This window comes from Oncorhynchus nerka, linkage group LG21 (assembly GCF_034236695.1).
Source record: "Oncorhynchus nerka isolate Pitt River linkage group LG21, Oner_Uvic_2.0, whole genome shotgun sequence".
NCBI classification, from domain to species: Eukaryota; Metazoa; Chordata; class Actinopteri; order Salmoniformes; family Salmonidae; genus Oncorhynchus; species Oncorhynchus nerka.
The window spans coordinates 34,018,357-34,034,050 of NC_088416.1; the positions used below are offsets into that span (position 1 = coordinate 34,018,357).

General features: G+C 46.8%; 1 protein-coding gene across 1 annotated transcript; it reads right to left on the reverse strand.

The window, feature by feature from the left end:
• Window positions 1-13,916: 13,916 nt before the first annotated feature.
• Window positions 13,917-15,418, reverse strand: LOC115109927 (noggin-3-like). Its single transcript, XM_029635181.2, has one exon. The coding sequence runs from the start codon at window positions 14,974-14,976 to the stop codon at window positions 14,308-14,310; it is 669 nt and encodes a 222-aa protein (XP_029491041.1). The 5' UTR covers window positions 14,977-15,418; the 3' UTR covers window positions 13,917-14,307.
• Window positions 15,419-15,694: the final 276 nt, after the last annotated feature.

The following is a 15,694-nucleotide window of genomic DNA, read 5'->3' on the forward strand; positions in this document are numbered from 1 at the left end:
AAATGATGAACTACTTTTCAGAACGATCTGTCATCATTCATGAGAATCAAGCCTTTTCTGAGGTAATGTGACCTATTTCAACGACTGGTTGATCTTAACCAAATATGAGAACAGTGTTCACAAAGTTTTGTCCTGAAAGTCAAAGACCGACCTGCCTGATTCTCAAAGAAAATCCAGTCCAACTTTTGTATCTGATCAAAGTCAGCAAGGCCTCTCTCAATGCACTATACAACAGTGTGACAAATCAATAAATGAACCTGAGAGTGACGGTTGGATTCGTAACGCACTGTGGCAGAATGATAGCTTTCTGCAGAGACTTGGCATGCACACAGGAGTGGGTAAACTTGAATGTGGTGGGGTTCGGGACGTGCCACAGAGGGGATGGTTAGGGGGAACAGGGAGACACAGGAGAGGAATGATGGACGGCTCACACGCCAGCCATTGTGAGAAAATTATAGCGAGGTGCCGCCAACTGAGGCAGCATGGCGGCTGGCCAAAGGCCCGGGAGAACAAAGGCCCAGGATCCCTGTGTGTGAGTGAGCGCCGGCCTGCCCACAGAGCCTCAAACGTTCATATTTACATGCGACGCTGAAGAGTTAATTGCAGTGAATTCCTGCGCTGGGTGCAAAGTGGGGGCTGTTGTGTTTTATTTTACATAACAAACACGTTGTTTCTAAGCTCCCTTTTTTGCTTCCAAGGCTCTCTGAAAGAAAAAATGCAAAGAGTATTTGATTTGAGCACTTGTTATTCAAGAGGTTGATTGCAACTTCGATATAATGCACCCAAGGCAAAAAAACAACCTTATAATTAATCACTCAAATTGTGAAAAATGTGTTGTGATTCAGTGGAGAATATAAAAAGTGTGCTGAAAACCATGCTTATAATACATTAGACCAAGATTTGGAGAATGGAATTCTTAGAACCTTGGGGGGGGGGGGAATAGGGAAACAAACAACTAATTGAAGTTTACATTTCATGAATGTGTTTGGCATGTGTTGAGGTAACTTTGGTGCTCCGCAAAAGTGAACGTTTTAGGTTTGATACTAATCAGCAGTGGCTCCTTGGGGAAAACATTCATTCTCCATACATTCCTCAGATTATACTGTGATAATGGAAAATAATTTCTATTTGATTCATAAGTTCACAGAAATGTTGCTGCTGGATATGTTTTCAATAGCTGGAGGGCTAGGGGCCCTTTAACAAACCTCGTCTTCACAGTGGTTGATGGACAAAGGCCAAAATGTGTCAGGGTTGCTACGGTTCCTGATCTTTCGTAAACGAGCAGTGCCCTCTCGCCTCAGACTTGGCTATACTATTCCTAGCACATCAAAGTAGAGCTGACCTTGCATACCAGATGAGGTTTGGATTAATGGGTTTGGGATTTCAAACCATCACATCACCCCCACGAACCATCAAAACCAAGTCAAAGACATTCACAGAGGAAAAAATGCTAAAAAATCAACATCAACCTGTCCATGTGTCTCATCCGAACACCGTGACCAAGACAGGGCTAAGCAACAAGAGAGGATATTTCAAAAGCCTCCAATTATCTGATGTGTGGGAGTGTACAATGAAATAGGCCATAGGCCAAAAGGCATCCTTTACAGAACAAATAAAAATGTTGACAGGACAGGTCAGCCTTTCAAAGCATTCCACTGAAAAATGCAGCTTATCATAAGTCATAAGTCAATTAGACCATTTTAAGTTAACGGGTGTTAATGTTTTAATCACCAATTGCATGGACAAGTAAAAAACAGGGAACCAGATTCAAATTGATGAACTTGCCCTGCTGTACAGTAAGCAGGCATCCAACTGTTCTCCTCCGCCAGTGAACACCTGTCTTTATACAGACTAGGTTTGATTTCCAGAGGCCTTTAATACTAGCTCAGCTGGGCATCTGGGCTGCCGTTGAGCAAGGCCTTAATATTTCACCATATTGACAGATGTGTGCAAAAGCATCTGTCAGGTCATTAAATGGAGGGTTGTCATACACTGACAGACTGGAGATGAGCTGCATCTGAGACAGGATAGGTCAAATAAGATGTACACTAGCATTCAAAAGTTTGGGTTCACTTAGAAATGTCCTTGTTTTTGAAAGAAAAGCACATTTTTGGTCCATTAAAATAACATCAAATTGATCATAAATACATTGTAGACATTGTTAATGTTGTAAATGATAACTGTAGGTGGAAAAGCCAGCTTTTTTATGGAATATCTATATAGGAGTACAGAGGCCCATTATCAGCAACCATCCCTCCTGTGTTCCAATGGCACATTGTGTTAGCTAATCCAAGTTTATAATTTTAAAAGGCTAATTGATCATTAGAAAACCCTTTTGCAATTATGTTAGCACAGCTGAAAAATGTTGCCCTGATTAAAGAAGCAATAAAACTGTCCTTTCTTAGACTAGTTGAGTATCTGGAGCATCACCATTTGTGGGTTCGATTACAGACTCAAAATGGCCAGAAACAAAGTACTTTCTTCTGAAACTCGTCAGTCTATTCTGGTTCTGAGAAATGAAGGCTATTGCATGCGAGAAATTGCCAAGAAACTGAAGATCTCGTACAACGCTGTGTACTACTCCTTTTACAGAACAGTGCATACTGGCTGTAACCAGAATAGAAAGAGGAGTGGGAGGCCCCGGTGCACAACTGAGCAAGAGGACAAGTACATTAGAGTGTCTAGTTTGAGAAAGACACCTCACAAGTCCTCAACTGGCAGCTTTATTAAATAGTACCCGCAAAACACCAGTCTTAAAGTCGACAGTGAAGAGGCGACTCCGGGATGCTGGCCTTCTAGGCAGAGTTGCAAAGACAAAGCCATACCTTAGATTGGCCAATAAAAATAAAATATTAAGCTGGGCAAAAGAACACAGACAGTGGACAGAGGAAATTTGGAAAAAAGTGTTATGGACAGACGAATCTAAGTTTGAGATTTTCGGATCACAAAGAAGAACATTCGTGAGACGCAGAAAATATGAAAAGATGCTGGAGGAGTGCTTGACGCCATCTGTCAAAGCATTGTGGAGGCAATGTGATGGTCTGGGGGTGTCTTGGTGTTGGTAAAGTGGGAGATTTGTACAGGGTAAAAGGGATCTTGAAGAAGGAAGGCTATCACTCCATTTTGCAACGCCATGCCATACCCTGTGGACGGCGCTTAATTGGAGCCAATTTCCTCTTTCAACAGGACAATGACCCAAAGCACAGCTCCAAACTATGCAAGAATTATTTAGGGAAGAAGCAGTCAGCTGGTATTCTGCCTACAATGGAGTGGCCAGCACAGTCACCGGATCTCAACCCTAATGAGCTGTTGTGGGAGCAGCTTGACCGTATGGTACGTATGTAAGAAGTGCCCATCAAGCCAATCCAATTTGTGGGAGGTGCTTCAGGATGCATGAGGTGAAATCTCTTCAGATTACCTCAACAAATTGACAACTAGAATGCCAAAGGTCTGCAAGGCTGTAATTGCCGCAAATGGAGGATTCTTTGACGAAAGCAAAGTTTGAAGGACACAATTATTATTTCAATTAAAAATCATTATTTATAACCTTGTCAACGTCTTGACTATATTTCCTATTCCATTTGCAACTCATTTCATGTATGTTTTCATGGAAAACAAGGACATTTCTAAGTGACCCCAAACATTTGAACGGTAGTGTATTTAATACAAACTTATCGTCCTGTGCGGTTTAACCAGTATATGACTACAATATAGACTACACTATACGCTGAGCTGAGAGTGATACGACTACAATGTATTATTAAATGATGTCAGGGACATAGACCAAGCCCTAGGCTGACTATAATACATTTACAACTATGACAAGTTCTGAATTATTCATTTTGTACATGAATTCCATAGTTATGACATATTATATAAGGCCAAATGGATGACAAAAGAAAGTAGTTGCCACCATATCACCATGCGACCACAGGTTTAAATAAATGTACATGGATGCCTTTCATTCTTATAAGCTGAAACATATGTTTCAGGTATACTATTTCAAAAAGCGCTGTCTGCTACTTTGAAGGTGATGGACGGTTGAATAAACGGGTGTAATTTTGAATCAAGGCCAAAGCATTTCAGAGATGTGTAAACCCTTTGATGATCTCTGATGCCAGCTCCAACACCTTCTTCCAAAGAGTTCTAAAAGATGTCAAGGAACACAGGCTTCGCCAACATTTGAGTCTTTACAACTGATCTCTAACTTCCATCATTCATCTGATAGGTGTAATAGTATTGTATGTGAAGTGAATCTTGGCTTGGAATTTTTCATTACAGGAGAATGATATGCTGCCCATGCATGTACATCAAAGCAATACAACTCCTTTTATGTCCTCAAAAAAGGTCAAAGTGTAGATCAACAAAGCTTTGAACTTTGTGGCAATTATTAAATATATTTGTTGTGAGTTAGTGATCATTTAAATTTGAACCAAGAATGTATGTCATCTCATGTTGAAAAAATGATATGATTTGACTGAATGCATAGTCCTCCTATGGGAAAAGTAATCAAACAAAAGCATAATTCACCTTATTGCTCTTATGCACCTATCAAAAAGATAAGAAATGTTGATGTCAAAATGATAATAATTTATGGACCAGCCAATCTTAATTTTAACGATACAGCTAGAATTTAGCGTAATCTTTTCTCAATTTATCCTATACATCAGGCATAAACGAGCTTAGTCTGTTAATCATAGCTGTATTATGGTTGGCATACTTATCTAGGAGATGCTGCTTTGATTAGGCAACTATCTGAAACCTTTAGGGGAATTTAATCAGCCACAAGTTTAGGCTCAAATGTGTCTGCACGAGCCTTGCAACAACAACAAAGAAGTTGATTAAGAAAAGAAAAAGAAAGAAAAGCAATAAAAAGAACCCATAGCTAAAAATATCATTAAGTTTATGGATTGCTGGTGGCTAAAAGCATTACATTGTTGTATATCTCAGACTTCAGAGATCTCTGGCCATGGAGCCTGGGTCTTTTGAGGCACAGCATGCTGTGTTAAGGAAGGGAGCACTAAAAGCCAGCTCACAGTGACAGGGGGCATTAGCTGCCCTGCATCCTCCAGTCTGCAGCTGGTATTAGCAGGCACCAAGCGCTCTGTCAACACTTATTACTCCACACACAAATCTTCTGACCAGCGTCAGCACTTTCCTACAGCTCTAAGACAACCAGAGGGAAAAAAAAGATGTGCAGTTGAATATAAAAATCTTACCCCAAAGTGATGACATGTGGTTGGTCAAGTGAATCAAAGTGAAATTACATTTTAAAAGGAAATGGTCTATATTTTGGGAGAAAAATAATGTATATATGTTTTACACTTTTCATTACAGATGTAGGATCTTCATTTGATCACTCTTTTGTCAATGAGAATTTTCCTGCAAGGCAGGAAATACAAACTTGTAGTGTATTTTTTCCACCTAGAAATTTCAGACTTGATTTTTGCTATAACAAAAAATGTATCAACCCCTACAAAAATATTATTTAATTATAATCCACATAATAATTCACATTTCCTGTTGCTGGAGGATTATTTTCCTACTGTAGGAGACTGGCTCACATTAAGATCCTACATCTGTAAATGTGTAGCAAAATGGAAAGACTGCAAAGGCTATGTAGACTTGATGCGTTTGCTTTGTTCGGTCACTGTGTACCTTGCTCGACAATGTCTTACACTGACCCTTTCAGTATTAAATAGATATTAAGTATAAAGTGTTGGAATATAATAGAACAAACAAGTATATTTGATACCTACTTTCTGAGTAAAAGTACAATTAGTTTATTCATATTTAACAACTTTTCCAGGCCAGCTGTTACTGAGTAGACGCTGTAATCCTGCCGTCTACTTAAATACCCCACAATGACACACAAAACCTGAAATAGGTGGTCACTTTACATAGCTTGTAAACTGAGGCTTGACAGTCATAGGCATTATAACCATATGAGATTACATTCCATGGAAAAGTCAAATGGGTCAGTGTCAGTCAAATTCTTCATTGTTCATTGATGATATACTGTGTATGATCCTGCATCTGGAGCTCTATCTCTATGTTGATTCAGCCCAGATTGTGTAGATATGAGAACCCTTGACTAAAAATCAAAGCCACTGCATATCCACATTATGGATTCTATTCACTCATAAGTAAACCTCAGTGAAATTGGGTAAAAAATTATGGTAGCGTTCCCCTGCTCAGACATTGCACACATCAACCAATGGTTGCAAGCCACGTCATCGACTGTGCCTTTGGGCAGCAGATTGCTATAACATATGCACTGGTGTAGAGGAAACACCCACTGCCCCCACGAGCTATGTCTACATTTTAAAACATTTTTTAATAAATCATTTTGACAGTAACCCTCTTTTTAAATGTCCGAATGTAGCAAGTGAAGTGTTTGTGTTGTCCAATCTACATGGTAGTAGATGAGGAAGACAGACAATATAGTTGTTGTGCATCTAATTAGGCTATTTCTTAGTGGCGCCGGCGGAAGCCCGCCTTCCTCCTCACCTAATTGGCAATCAAGTTTTTAAAAAATGTAGGTGAATCAGGTCGGACTCGGATGGAGAGTGAGTGCGTTGTTCAAGATGGATAAACATAAGGCAAGACCAAGTGGTGCACAAAAAAAGATGCTTATCTGATCAAGCTCGTGCCAAATTACCCATGATAACCACATCAGCAAAGCAACCACCTCATCCTCATCCTCAGGATGTAAACAAACATGGCGGCGCCCAGTTCCCGGCTGCGTCAGTATCTGTTAAGACCCCAAAGTATTCCGGTAAGGCGGATTGGGAAGCTTTTCATGCTCAGTTTGAACTGTTAGCTCATTTTAGGGGGTGGTCGGATGAAGAAAGGGCACTGCAGTTGGCTTTATGCCTCACGGATGAAGCTCTGGCCTGTTTGATATTGATTAGCCCCGAGGACAGGCATGATTATGGTGCTCTAGTGGGAGCACTGAGGAGGCGCTATGGACAGTGTGTACAGCCCGGGCTACTGCGCTCCGAACTGAGGAATAGACGCAGGCAGCCTGGAGAGCCTCTACGGGTGCTAGCTAATGACATTGAGAGCCTCTCTCGGCGGGCATATGCTCACATGCCCCCTCCGTGCAGAGCGAGCTAGCACGGGACCAGTTCATACAGGCGCTCTCTCCTGCGGAGCTGCGCATACAGACCCAGCTGGCTCATCCTGAGTCATTGCAGACAGCCTTGGAGATGGCTTTGGAGAGGGAGCTGGTGTGGGCTGGGGCTTCAGCTGGGGCTTTGGTGGGGGTGCAGGGAGACACACCCTCTGTGCGAGCTGGGGGCAGAGCAGCCCGGGAGCCGGAAAAGCCTGCTTGGGTGGCCGAAATGACAGAACTCATTCGGGCTGTGTCGCTACAGGCGGCACGAAACACAAGCCCTGGTCCCAGGGTCTGCTGGGGTTGTGGCCAGCCAGGCCATCTGCGCCGAGATTGCCCCATGTCCCCCAGAGCTCAGGAAACGGCTCGGGTCCGCATAGACCGGGTAGTGCGGACCCCTGGCTTTCTATCCCAACCACCATCATCTTCAGGAGGAGCCCACCGGCACAGACGGGGAAGCAAGGCTCCACTTCCCCAGAAGCAGACGAGGGCAAGCGGAGGGAGCCTGTTGTTGTGGTGGGCCGGACCTGTGTTGGGGACTTTTGTCATGTCCCTGTCACTGTGGAGGGGTGCCCTGCTCCGCCCTGGTGGACACTGGGTCCACAGTAACCCTGGTGAGGCCAGATATTGTGCCAGGTTGGACTCAGTGTGAGCCTACAACTGTGCAGCTCCGCACAGTCACAGGTGAGCTGGCACCCATGAAAGGGAAGGGAATAATGACTCTGACAGTAGGGGGCAGGACTGTGTGTCATCCTGTGTGGGTGGCGGCTGTGCAGGACCCTTGTATCCTGGGGTTGGACTTTCTTAGGAGCACAGGCTGCCAGTTAGACCTAAATAGGGCACACTGAGCTTCCAGGGAGGGACGGAAGTCACCATGGCCCCTAATGTCACATTCACTCAACCCAACAAACCCTTTACTCCAACAGTTAAAGCAGCAGAGACTCATGGCTGCGCCCCTCCCCCACAGCTGTGTGTGACTTTTCCCCAGTCCCCCTGTCACCTACGGCTGTGTGTTACATTCCCCCAGCTACCTCCATGACACAGCCCTCTGTGAGCCCGGGCCGCACCCCCCAGCCCAGCTACCCCAGATGGGAGAGGAGAGGACACTGTCTGCAGTGAGGGAGATATGGGGAGGAACTGTGTTGGTCTTGACCCTGAGCAGCAGGAACGGTTGTGGCAGTTGCTGTTTGAATTCAGAGACAGCTTTGCGTTGAGTGAGGAAGAGGTGGGTCAGACTCTTCTGGTGCAGCATGAGATCGACACAGGTGATGCTCGACCCATCAAGATGCGTCCCCGCCGTATCCCGCTGGCACGCCAGGAGGCGGCAGACAAGGCTGTGTTGGAGATGCAGCGGGCAGACTTCATTGAGCCCTCAGACAGCCCCTGGGCGCGCCAGTCGTCATGGTTCCGAAGAAGGGGGGCAAGCTGAGGTTCTGTGCGGACTACAGGCGGCTGAATGAGGTAACCAGGAAGGACTCATACCCCATACAACGTATCGATGAGTCGCTGGACCTGGTTAGGGGGTCCTCCTGGTTCTCCTCACTAGACCTCCGCAGTGGCTACTGGCAGGTGCCCCTCTCCCCAGAGGCCAGAGCCAAAACTGCGTTCTCCACTAACAGAGGACACTGGCAGTTCAAGGTCCTGTGCTTTGGCCTGTGCAACGCTCCAGCTACTTTTGAGCGTTTGATGGACAGGGTGCTGGATGGCATCCCCCGACAGCAGTGTCTGGTATACCTCGATGACATCCTGGCCCATGGCAGCTCCTTCCAGTCAGCCCTGGGGCGCTACGGCGTGTGCTGGAGAGGGTGGCTGCCGCAGGTCTGAAGCTCCACCCCGAGAAGTGCCACTTCATGAGGAGAGGGGTGTCCTTCTTGGGCCACCGAGTGGGGAAGGAGGGGATCAGCACCATGGAGGACAAGGTAGGGGCTGTCAGAGACTGGCCCACCCCCACCGACCAGCGTCAGCTGAAGAGCTTCCTGGGCCTGGCCTCGTACTACAGGAGGTTTGTACGGGGCTTCTCAAGCGTTGCTGCTCCACTGAACCGCCTGCTGCCGAAGGACAAGGCTTTCACTTGGACAGTGGAGTGTGAGGAGGCGTTCAACACCCTCAAACGTGCACTGATCGAGGCCCCGTGCTCGCCCCCTGACCTCACCTTGCCCTTTATCCTGGACACAGACGCGAGCAATGTGGGCATGGGTGGGGTGCTGGCCCAGGTGGGGCCAGAGGGGGAGAGAGTGGTGGCGTACTTCAGCAAAACATTTGACAAACATGAGCGCCGCTACTGTGTCACCCGGGCGGGAGCTCTTGGCTGTTGTGGCTTCCGTCAAACACTTCAAGTACTACCTGGGTGGTCTGCCCTTTACTGTAAGGACTGACCACTCTGCTCTCCAGTGGCTCATGTCTTTCAGAGAGCCAGAGGGGCAGGTGGCACGCTGGTTGGAGGAGCTTCAGCCGTATGACTTCACGGTGGTGCACAGGGCAGGGGCACGCCACTCCAACGCCATGTCCCGTCGGCCCTGTACTGCAGACGGCTGCCGCCACTGTGAACGGAGAGAGGGACGGGAGAGAGAGCTGCGGGCAGAGGAGGGTGTCTGTGCCACAGTGTGTCGGGCGAGCGGGCCTGTCTGCTGTGAGCTGCAGACTGTCGACGTGGCTGAATGGCGGCAGCAGCAGGGACGGGACACAGACCTACAGCCAGTGCTACAGTGGGTAGAGGCGCAGGTGAGGCCACCATGGGAAGAGGTGACAGCGCTCTCACTCGCGACCAAAGGGTTGTGGTCGAAGTTTGAGAGACTGCGGCTGGCTGATGGCGTGCTACAGCGGGCATGGAAGGAGTCAGCTACGGGAGAGGAGCGGTGGCAGGTGGTGGTCCCAAAGCATTGCGGGAGGCTGTGCTCCAGAGTACTCATGGGGGGTGGGGACTGGACACTTTGGGGTCACAAAAACACTGCGCCGTCTCCGTCAGGGCTTCTACTGGGGGCAGCACAAGAGGGATGTGGAGGACTTTTGTCGCCGCTGTGACAACTGCACAGCGAGAAAGGGCCCCCAGACCGCTCTCATGCTCAGCTCAACAGTTCCCAGTGGGGGCTCCCATGGAGAGGGTGGGAGTGGATGTAGTTGGGCCGTTCCCCACCACAGACAGTGGAAACCGCTGGGTGCTCACGGCCATGGACTATTTCACAAAATGGCCCGAGGCCTATGCTCTGCCTGACCAGGAGGCAGAGACCATCGTCGGCAGCCCTGACAGCGGGGATGTTCAGCAGGTTTGGAGCTGCAGAGTCCATCCACAGCGACCAAGGCAGAAACTTTGAGTCCCGTGTGTTCTCCACCATGTGTGAGAGGCTGGGTATGCACAAGACCCGCACTACTCCTCTCCATCCTCAAAGTGATGGCCTTGTGGAGCGCTTCAACAAAACGCTTGGACAGCAGCTGGCCATCGTCTCTTCCAAACACCAGCGTGACTGGGACAAGCACCTGCCTATGGTCCTCATGGCATGCCGCTCCGCTGTCCAAGACTCCACCTCCTGCACGCCTGCCCTCCTCATGCTAGGGAGAGAGATCCGCACCCCTGCGGAGATGGCGTTTGGTCGGCCCCTGGATAGCCCTCATGTTCCTCCGGGGCCGGAGTATGCCCGGAGACTCCAGGACCGCCTGGAGACAGCCCACACCTTCGCCAGAGAGCAGCTGGTGAATGCAGGTGTGAGGCAGAAAAAGAACTATGACGTGCACACCCGGGGAAGGCACTTTGTGGCTGGGGAGCTGGTCTGGGTCTACAGCCCCCTAAGGAAAAAAGGCAGATGCCCCAAGTTGGACAGTCACTGGGTGGGACCCTGCAGTGTCCTGGAGAGGGTAGGGAGGTTGTGTACCGGGTGCAGCTTCCTCCCAGGGGAGAAAGGTGGCACTGCACCGGGACAGGTTAGCCCCATACAGAGGGGCCTCTTCTCCCCCAAACCCCAGGAACCCCCACAATTCCCCTCTCTGGCAATGACATTCTCCAGGCACCCACCCTCAGGTGCCGCAGACAAGGCTCCAGACAGCCCACTCCCCCTGTCTCCCCCCCTGTGTCACCGCGTGGTTCCCCAGAACCACGGACTGTATTACCCGTTCCCGCTTCCTTGTCCCCCATATCCCTGCCTTCATCCCCTGGTTCCCAGAGGGGCACTCTGCGACCATCACGGCCACGCAGGCAAAGGAGACCTCCGGGTCGCTTCAGAGACTTTGTTTGTTCCCTCGGGGACGAGGGACTTTGTGGTGGGGGGCTGTGTAGCGACCCGCACAGACAGCTGTGTGTTATGTGCTAGGCTAGGAGGTGGTTGTGTTGTACTGACCAGTACCCGGTGTTCGCGGGGTCCGACATGTCAATCAACCTGCTATCTGCCAATCACGGGAATGCCTGGAATGTTCTGATGCCGGGCATCCTGGTGGTTGGCGGAGTGGCGTGGAGGGGGGTTGGGCATTGGAAGTTAAGACCAGGTTCAGCCTTTGTTCTCTCTCTCTTACGTCTGGGCTTCACAAGAGAAGGTCACGATTGGCTTGTGGGTTATCTGTCATCTATTTGGCGTGTGCTACGGCCCAAACAGTAGCCTGTGTAAAGTTGGTTCAATAAACCGTCAATTCGCAAACTCAAGCCTCTGTCTGGACAATTGTTCATTTATGATCTAGTCAGGTCATTACAGTATTTTACAATCTGCAGTGTTTGAATTTCCCACTTTAATTACTGAACAAGTAAATACATTATTGGCGACAGCCAGCATCCTAAATAGCAGCATTGCGACACTATAGGCCTATAGATTCGTGGAACAAACTATAGACTTAACATGAGAAAATGACCGAATAAAACATGTATTCATTAAAGCAAACCTATAGGCTACTACAAGCACTAACATTACATCATCTGAAAGCCTATCGATAAGCAGTCGCATAGATTTAGCCATTTCAGAACCGCGGACTGCGATCGCTGATACCTAAAATACCTACCCAGGCACTGTAAAATCTGGCATGTCCAACAGTGTGCCCAACAGTGTGCGTCCAACAGTGTGCAACTGAATCCCGCAATTCGGGTCGTTCCTGTCGCCCCCCAGCTTGCTTGTTAGAAACACTGTCTGCTAGTTCGTGACACTGTGTGCTAGTTTGCTAGTTAGTTAGCACACTGTGTTGCCCCTGCCTCCCGCCTGCTGTGTACTGGAGAAAACTGGGGGAAAAGGACACTGACACTACCGGTATTGTATAGCCTACCGCTAGCTACTCCGGTACACAGCAGGCGGGGGCGACACAGTATGCTTAGCTAGCCCGCCTTCCGCCTGCTGTGTACCGGAGTACTCTTTAGGACTAGCTGGCTAAGATGGCACACAGTGTCCTTCGCTATCGCCTGCCGAACACCTGCCCTCGCCATTGTCCCCTTCTTCTTCTCTGGGGTTTATCAGCGGTTGCATTACCGCCATCTACTGTACTGGAACGTCCTTGCCTCTCGCATATGTACTGGAATCATAGATTAAAATGTACCAGTAGAAGTATAGTATAAATAGGGTTTTCTGCGGGCTGCAGTTGCGCGGTTGCACCCTTCTCCATATCTCGGCAAAGCCTGGGCACAGGAACGCGGCCCTTGAATCTGAGGAGTACATTTAGAAACATCATAACCTGGTCATCAGGTGACATCATTCTAATGTGTTGCGCCTCAAATGAATTACAAATGAAATGCAAATAAACTACAGTCGTCACACTATCTGACTTGAGACAATGGGTCAACCTGGTGTGTGTTTGTATGCAATTTCTGGTATAACAAGCATAGACGGTGGACTTCTGTGTTTATCCTGAACTGACACAAAAATGTCAGGCTGATTTTGTCTCCTAGAAGCTGAAACCTTTTTCACTTGAGTTAGTAAACTTGATGAGGAACTAAATGAAAGTAGACAAATATTATTAATCCTCCCACCCTGTTTAAATTCCACAAAAACATAGACATAGAAATAACTTATATTTGTACAACTTCAGGTGGAATATTGGCCTCTGCTTACTCTGGAATCCAGCTCCATTCTAGAGCTCACTCCTGCTGTGTTCCTACTGAGGAGGTGGGTGTTGGAACTGTCAACAGCTGCTGAAACTATGGATCAATAAATCAGTGTTAATTCATCAGCACCTACATTTCTAATGGCTTCGTAAGCTGATCACTGTTTGATGGAGGACAGATGGTTTTACTATGGCAGGGTAATTATAGGACTGGTCACTGGTTGATAAAACAAATGTGGGAAAATATCAACTCAATTTGAGACTTTGATATAATGTCCAAGGTCAACAAGCATCTTGTTCTCATTAATATTTTAGTTTCAGAAGCAAAAAAGTAAGATTGTAGAAAAAGCACCAAACTCCCTCCATTTATCCAATAGTGTGCGTGAATTGTGCGCATTTACGCATGAATACAAACGCTTAACAATTATGACTCAGGAAATCCTCAACCCGTATCCACTCCTGGGAACCCCAAGTTTTAACAAATATAATTAACAAGTACGTTTTGGCCCCAGCTCTATTAAAGTGTATAACTGTGTAAGTAAGTAATCAACTGAGAGCCGCCCATAGGTAACCCATGTATGACCGGTGCACGCTGCTTTACTGAGAGTCACTTGAACCAGACTGCTTACGAGACTCCTGAGAGTTTGGTTCAGAGTGAGTGAGTGCGCACACTGTAAACCCTAATTGTGACAGGTGGCATTACTCCATCAAAGGGTTCACGGTGTGTTGAGTTGACAGGTATAGGGGTTATATATATATATTTTTAAGACAACATAGAGATTTCATTATTTCAGTGACATTTTATTATATGAATATAAAGAATAAATAGCAGTTCTCTTAATTTACATGATAAATCGTTGAAATAGGCTACCGATATTCAGCTGTATATCAGCTGCAAGATAACATAATCCACATGAAATCTGAGGTCGATAGATTAGTTTTCCATAATAGTAAACAACATGTTTATAAAACGGCACCTACGCGCCATTGATCTTCAATATAAATACAACAAATATAACCAATACTTTCCACAAATACGGTAGACTCTGGTTACACGTAATACTGACTTTTTACAATAACCTATATAATTGAATAGCACCTCATATACATAAAATACATTCCTACACTCGGTAGTGCATACAAAATTACAAAGTCATCATAATTTATACTTGAAAACAGTAATTTCAGTTCGAGCAGGAGCATTTGCATTCGGTTATCATCGGGTATTGAACTGGTATCCAAGTACATTTGAGGCCCCCTTTCTTCTGTATACACCGCCATCTCAATATCGTAAAATGGGTCGAGTTTGCTGGTTTGCAGACCATCCCCTCTGGAACCGAACATGATCTTTTGCTTTGACAGTTTCCCACTCTCACATAACGTGGCCAAAATCTGCTGCCGAGGTCGTTCCATGTATAAATGACGGGACAGAACGAGAATGACCACAGCCACTGCTGCAGCCTCCGTTTAATTTTTTTACTGGGTTTGTGCTTCTTGCCAAACTGTACGTCAAAATCCATTGCTTTGATTTCATTTGGCATCACTCCACTGGGCTTCTGTTGAATGTCCAAATCGTCAAGCTCATCGTTGCCAGTGTATTTATCCTGTGGTGGTGTAATAGACATCAAGCGACTATCAAAGTCCCCCAATACACTTTTCAGTTCGGTTTCATTGAGGTCCCTCTCTTTTGGGTCAAAGACAGGATCTGGGTCCTCTTTTAATTCCACAAGTGGCAAACTGTCACTCGGGATAGGACGGAGGAGGTAATAATGCTGGCATAGCCCTTCTTCTATTATAAGTCCGAGGGACAACATCAGCAAGTACATTGCTACAAAATGCTGTGATTGATCCATGTCCGTTACGCACAATAAGACAGTATTATAGGATACAGCTAAACACGTAGGCCTAGTCTACTCTGCTGCGTACAGTTGTGCCCGGTTCTTGCGGAGTGCGCACCGGCTTGAGTTACATCCAGCCAAACTTCACTTCTTGAGTGTTGGTGTCCTTAAAAGTCAGACTGCTTACTCCATAGCAAACGATAATTGATTGAAGATGGTAAAGATGAATAGTCTCTTTCTTAAAACAAATCTAGATATAGGCAGTGATTCCCTTTTACGCACGAATTCAATATATTGTATGAAATGGCTCTGTGACAGCATCAGTGGCATCAGCGGTTCTCATTCTTGTGCGCTTTGACGCGTGATTCCAGTTTCAAGTCCTCCCCTCTGAGGATCGGCATGGTGTTTCGTTTTCTTTTGCAGGACGCTGAGAGAGTAACCTGCTCCCTCTGATATATCCTCCACGGGTTGTGATGTAATTGATATATCCATCTGAATGTGGGTTTGTTGTAGGAGATCCACCGTCACCTCCCTCAATCAAGAGGCGGGGATGGGTTAGGGAGAGGAGGGGTCCGTCAATTTGGATTCTGATCGCCCTCTGTCGGAATATCTGACTACTTCTGCTAATTTTCCATTGATAACAGAGGGGGGATATTAGCTAGAAGCGGTGAACAACAATTAGAACTGAATGTGAGAGGCCATAGCCACTACTCTTTCTATCAATAGGCCAACA